This window comes from Berghia stephanieae, chromosome 2 (assembly GCF_034508935.2).
Source record: "Berghia stephanieae isolate SIO BIC M18660-M18661 chromosome 2, UCSD_Bste_1.3, whole genome shotgun sequence".
Classification (NCBI taxonomy): domain Eukaryota; kingdom Metazoa; phylum Mollusca; class Gastropoda; order Nudibranchia; family Aeolidiidae; genus Berghia; species Berghia stephanieae.
Genome location: NC_088361.1, coordinates 100,849,545 through 100,855,544, shown reverse-complemented (window position 1 = coordinate 100,855,544; position 6,000 = coordinate 100,849,545). Strand labels below are relative to the sequence as shown.

At 34.4% G+C, this 6,000-nt stretch overlaps 3 protein-coding genes across 6 annotated transcripts in view; 1 reads left to right on the top strand and 2 right to left on the bottom strand.

The window, feature by feature from the left end:
* Positions 1-4,738, bottom strand: part of LOC144966097 (cilia- and flagella-associated protein 53-like) — a 12,422-nt gene extending 7,684 nt beyond the window's left edge. The window contains exon 1 of one of the 2 annotated variants that reach the window (XM_078902171.1): positions 4,518-4,738. In XM_078902171.1, coding sequence (XP_078758297.1) covers positions 4,518-4,586 — 69 coding nt within the window. In that variant the 5' untranslated portion in view covers positions 4,587-4,738. Of the gene's footprint in view, positions 1-2,022; positions 2,763-4,517 lie in introns of those variants that run through there. The other variant, XM_078902170.1, reaches the window with a different exon arrangement.
* Positions 1-6,000, bottom strand: part of LOC144966101 (protein AAR2 homolog) — a 417,529-nt gene that overhangs the window by 320,103 nt on the left and 91,426 nt on the right. The window lies entirely within an intron of this gene.
* The window catches only part of LOC144966103 (SKA complex subunit 1-like), a 26,140-nt gene continuing 22,264 nt past the window's right edge, over positions 2,125-6,000 (top strand). The window contains exon 1 of one of the 3 annotated variants that reach the window (XM_078902184.1): positions 2,125-2,228. In XM_078902184.1, coding sequence (XP_078758310.1) covers positions 2,195-2,228 — 34 coding nt within the window. In that variant the 5' untranslated portion in view covers positions 2,125-2,194. Of the gene's footprint in view, positions 2,229-4,806; positions 4,963-6,000 lie in introns of those variants that run through there. The other 2 variants (XM_078902185.1, XM_078902186.1) reach the window with 2 other exon arrangements.

The window sequence follows — 6,000 nt, the reverse complement described above, 5'->3', positions numbered from 1 at the left end:
TAAATAAAAAAAAAAATAAAAAAAAAAAAAAAAAAAAAAAAAAGGAGCAGCTCTATAACCAGAGCTGCGCTTTATAATATGAATAATATCAACACTGTAAAATAGTTAAAACTGTCACTATAAATTGAAAATTGAAAAGATTGAAAAACAAATAAATTAATAAATTAATATTTATATTTAAAAAAAGTAAAAATGAGAAATAATTATATAAAATGATTATTGCTTGTTGTTATAAAGCCTAATACTGGACGGCAGAAAAGATTTTCGGTGTCTCTCTGTTTTCGTTGAAATAGAGAAAGGGCGACCACTTCTTTCTGACATAATAATTGATGGTCTTAGTGGATGATACTGGTCATTTAATATTTTAGTTATACAAAATTTCTCGTATAAAAGATCTACATCGTCAACATCATTTATATAGCGTTTAATGGATTTTTTAATATTTGAATTTATTTTGTTCCTTTCCACTGCGAAGCAATTGCCTCCCCAAGCTGTTATACAAAATGACAAAACACTTTCGATTACTGCTCTATAAAATAATGTGCAGAGGGTTTTATCTATTCTAAACTGAGAGAGTTTTGATAAAAAATATGTACGTCTGCACATCTTATGCCTAATTATTTTCAAGTGTTCATCCCACTTGAGCCTGTCATCAATCGTTACACCAAGGTATTTGTAGTGAGGAACTCGCTGGACGAATTGGTCCTTTAATTTTAACGGTTCTATCGGTTCCTTCACTCTCCTAAAGTCAATCACTAGCTCCTTTGTCTTGCTTATGTTAAGCTCTAGGTGGTGGGCATCACACCAAGACACAAATCTATCAATTTCTTGCCTATAAGCCACTTCGTTGCCATTTGTTATGAGGCCTTGAAGAGCGGTGTCATCTGCAAACTTTATTAAAGGTACACTCAGGTTTTGACTTATACAGTCATTCGTGTATATTGTGAATAATACAGGGGACAATACACAACCTTGAGGAGCACCAGTATTTGTAGTTATACAGGAAGATTTGTTTTGTCCTAATTGAACATATTGTGCTCTCTCCGTAAGAAATTCGAGCACCCAAGCAATTATATACTTGTTTAAATTCAGACTAGTCAATTTTTGAACAACCAACTGAGGTTGCATTGTATTGAACGCTGAAGAAAAATCTGCAAAAAGCAATCTGCAATAGCTCCTAGCGTGATCTAGATGCCTGTAGATGTTGTTTGTAAACAGCAAAATGGCATCCTCTACGCCACGTCCTGGTTTGTAAGCAAATTGATGACTATCACTCAATGGCATAAACTGATTCCTAATTTTAACAAGAACAAGTTTTTCTAAAGATTTCATGACTATTGAAGTCAGCGCAACAGGTCTGAGATCGTTCATAGTTTCAAGTTTTTCTTTTTTTGGAACAGGAATAATTTTTGAAGTTTTCCAAATTTCAGGGATCGAAACGCATTGGAGGGACCAGTTAAAAATATGTGTATAAATGGGGGAAAGCTGATGGGCACATTCTTTTAATAGTTTTCCTTTCAATCCATCCGGCCCAGCAGCCTTCCTCTCGTTTAGTTTCGAAAATACGAATCTCGTTTCCTCCTCACTGACCTCAATAGTCATTTCATCTTCCAAAGCCCTGTCTAATTTATGTTTTTCATTTTCAATATCAAATTTGTTTGCTGTGTCGAAACGTGAATAAAATTTATTTAAAGTTTCAATTTCGAAATCTTCTGATATAATCGTGGGCTTTGGATTATAGTTAACAGCAGTTTTAAGCCCCCGCCACGTGTCCCGTATATCCCCAGAAGAAAAGCATTTTTCAATTTTATTTTTGTACTTGTCTCTACAACTAGATATTACCCTCTTTATCTCTTTTTGTTTTGTTTTCAGATCTTTTTTGTTTCCACTAGTATAGAGAGTTTTCTTTTGGTTCAATAAAAGTTTTAGATCTTTTGTTATCCAAGGCTTGTTGTTAGGATAATATTTTATTTCTTTTTTACAAGACACTAGCTGTTCACAGAATTTTAAATACTCACTCACACAGTCATTCAGCTCATCCACACTATCACATGATTCGATAAAAACATTCCAGTCAGTGCATTCAAAACAACCACGCAAATCTTCACACACACTTCCGTTCCAGATCTGTACACTTTTCTTTACTGGTTTTACACGTTTAAAAACAGGGCGGTAGGTGGGGAGTAGCAAGAGCATGCAGTGGTCAGATAAACCTAATGGGGCGCGGGGTAAACATTTATAACTATTTTTAATATTACACAGGAATAAATCTAATGTTTTTTTGTCCCTTGTCTCGCAGTCCACGTATTGATGAAGTCCCGGGAGAGTAAAATCGTTACATTGGTTAAAATCGCCAGTGACCATCAATACGGCATCGGGTGACTTAATTTGAATGTCCTGTATTTCTTTCCTCAAAATATTTTTCGCTGTGGTGTTGTCTGATGATGGTGGAATGTAGACGTTGATGATGATGACATGAGTATATTCCCGGGGTAGATAATATGGTCGTGACGAAACAGTAATAAATTCAATATAGTCGTCACAATACATTTTCTTTATATGACAGTTATTGGGGTGGCACCATTTGTTGTTAATATATGTGCACACCCCACCCCCAGTTCGTTTATTTACATTAGTCCGATCTCCTCGAAATAGTGAATATTGTTCAATATTAAAACATGATGATGGTATGTGAGGAGATAGCCAAGTCTCTGTTAACGCTATTATGGAGGCTTGACGATAGTCACTATTAAAACGACACAGTGAAAACAGTTCATCAATTTTATTTTTCAGTGATCTTACATTACCTGTCACTACACAGGGTAAAAATGGACGAAAAGGCCGTCTGTTAAATTTTGTTTTTATTCCTCCTTTTCTCCCCATCTTTCTTACTTTAATAAACGATGTGTCAATAGTGGGTGGTGGGGGTGACACGGGTTGGAGGGATCGGAGAGTCTCTGGAGTATAAGTTTTCGATAGGCTTTTGGCAGCAAAATTACAGGCTAAAACACCATTTATGCTTATAAATATACTAATAAATATAAAAATCAGGAACAATATATACTTCACATCCATTTTGAATAAAAATTAGGCGTAAATTCCGACGATTGAATGATAAATGAATAAAAATATGTGTAGAAAATAGGTAAACATTCACAACACGTCTGTTGTCGCCGGAAGCCAGCGCCATATATATATATGTGTGTGTGTGTGTGTGTGTGTGTGTGTGTGTGTGTGTGTGTGTGTGGTGTGTTTTTATGCGTGTGTACCTCTATTGTATCAATAACAAATTCCTTCATTTTTTTTCTCAACTGTAGGTTAAACCTGTGTCGTGAAAGAAATGTTGGAAACTTAATGCATTGTCATATTATTTGGGCAGAATATCAAGTAGTTTCTAATCATATCTAATCGAAATGACAAAAGTGTTTGGAACAATAAAATGTGTTATGCCATAAACTCGTTGTCCAAGTGAATGTTTAATATTATTGTTGATTGCAGTAAAACTCGATTTCAACAAGAGGGGGGTGGTTGAGATTTTACTCAAACAAAAGGATGGATGAAAAGATAATAATTTCCAGACGGAACATTGTTTTGTTATATCTAGCAGTTTTTTAATATGATGCTTGCCAGCTGGCTTTGTTTTGTTGTTGTTGGGCAGAAAAGAGAAATATACCATATCATTTTAACAGTGCCGGAAGGACCCGGTTTGGAGTCCCGCTCCAGACACTTTCGGGTTTTTTTCTTGGACAAGAATATTAACCTCCAATTTGCTCAGTTGGACAACATGGGTGATTCCTGTTGACATCAGACATCTTGTTTGATGAATTATCTATCTACATTCCTTCGTAGCGGAAGGTCATATTGAATAATGATAGCCACAGATTTTCAGTCTCTAATTGGTATCCAGCGTCAAAGTCAAATTTAAAGATTTAAAAACTCGAAACATGATAAACTTTACGTTTGAGGTGAACTGCTACGGGAAGAAATATAAGGTGATAGGCAAAATTTAACTTTCCATTCATGCATATTTTTGTGCATCAAATTAACCTCCAAAATATGAGAAGAAAGAATGAAGCGGAGCAGCGAGGGATTAAGAGCCGATTAGAAATGAAAATAGAAATATTATAAATATAAAAAGAGAATGTGTATGACTTGTTCACAAAATCAGAAGCTAGCTGTAATTCTAAAAAGGGAACTTCAGTGGGAGAGACATAAACAATAGATATCTATCGATAGATTAGTTGTCAATCTCGGTCGTCCGTTAAGTTTCAGTTCTTTACTTCTCTCAGTCTCAGTCTCAGCGCATCTCTTCGCGTTTGTTGATGTTTGATTTCTATTATAGCAAGACGAACGTATCATTCTTAAAGACGAAGAAATATTGTTACTACAATAGTCCTTGTTGAGGGCTTTTCATCAATATGTACTGTATCTGCTCTGACTGTTATATCTATCTAGCTATTTGATTTTGATGATGATGATGATGATGATGGCGATGGTACTATAGTACTGGTACTTACGATTGCAACAGAACTTGGTTGTATTCCTCTGTACTCTCTGGTACGAGGAATATACTTTGATGCCATCATCTTGAAAGTTTAATAAACTACTTATCCTTACTCAAAATTATTTTTACTAAAACCGTTTCAAATAACAGTAAGTACGTCAATCGGTAATTATCAGCTAAGATTTCGCCATTGAATACACACTCTCTCGCTGTTGTTGACCATTGACAAGCGGATCTGTTACTAGGGAAAATTGCGAGATAACACGAGAGCATAATTGGAAAAACCCGGTACTGCACTTCCGTTTTCGATTTCACTTCATCTTTCAAAACAAACTTATCAATTATTAGCGGTTATTTTGAATTAACAACTATTGAACCTATGTTATGTAGGTGTTTAGATGAAATACTCAAATTCAAATATTATATAGTGTTTAATTTGCAGTATTGCGGGAATTGATGTGAGTTCGATTGAACCAGCAATGTTGTATGGCCACCTCTTTTCGCGGTCTAGTCTAGTCCTAGTTCTGCGAATAATAATGGTTTCCTCTAACTCTAACTCCACTATTCTATTCTCAGTTTCTCAGGGCTTCCGAAAGCTCCTCCTTCTAGCATTTCTTTCAATTTGTATTTTCACCTTGGACCTTTTGTCAGGCGTTTATTTATTCAATTTGTCATCACACAGAAGCATTTTAAAGACTCTAGATCAAACCTTGATGATAGATTTGTGAAAGTAATGTACTAATTTGACTCTAGGGAGTTTAATAGAAATTCTAAATGTACCTCACACACTTGAAACCAATGTCATATGAAAGAGCTGGCAACACAGATTACAAAACAGTTTGAATTTTGTTTATCTTGATTAGAAATGTAGTTACGGCAGTTCAAAGTCTGAAATTTCAGACCGATTTTTACCCCAAAATTACCATTGCAAAGTTGTGACCGAAAACGTGTGATGTTAATAAAAAATGGTTAAAACAGTCAATATGGAGTTCTTATCATATATTGTATACCAAAATGTTCGTCTTATTGAGGACAATGCATTTACATTAATAAAGAGGAAGATAAACATTTCAAATTAACACATTATTACATAATATGACGCAAATGTTACATAATCAAAAACTTGGCTAGACGTAAGAAAGAATTTGCTCTATCACTTTTGGATTTATCCCCAATATCTCACTGAAACAATTGCAAATAATTACCCTCTTTTAATTAATACATAGAGAATAAAAAAGGGTTCGAGGGTATTTAAATGAAAAGATATAAACATGTTGTGTAATGACAATGAGTTTATTTTTACCCTATGGCAATTTAATTGCATATAAATAAAATGGTAGATTGAAAAAGTTCAAATAAATTGAAACAGATTCCCTATTATAATTAGAAGGAAAGTTCTGGCTATTAATACTTTAAAAAATTCTGCTGAACCACTTTGGGTTTATTGCTATTACATCATTTGAACTGACAATTAATATAATTTTATCCCCCCCCCC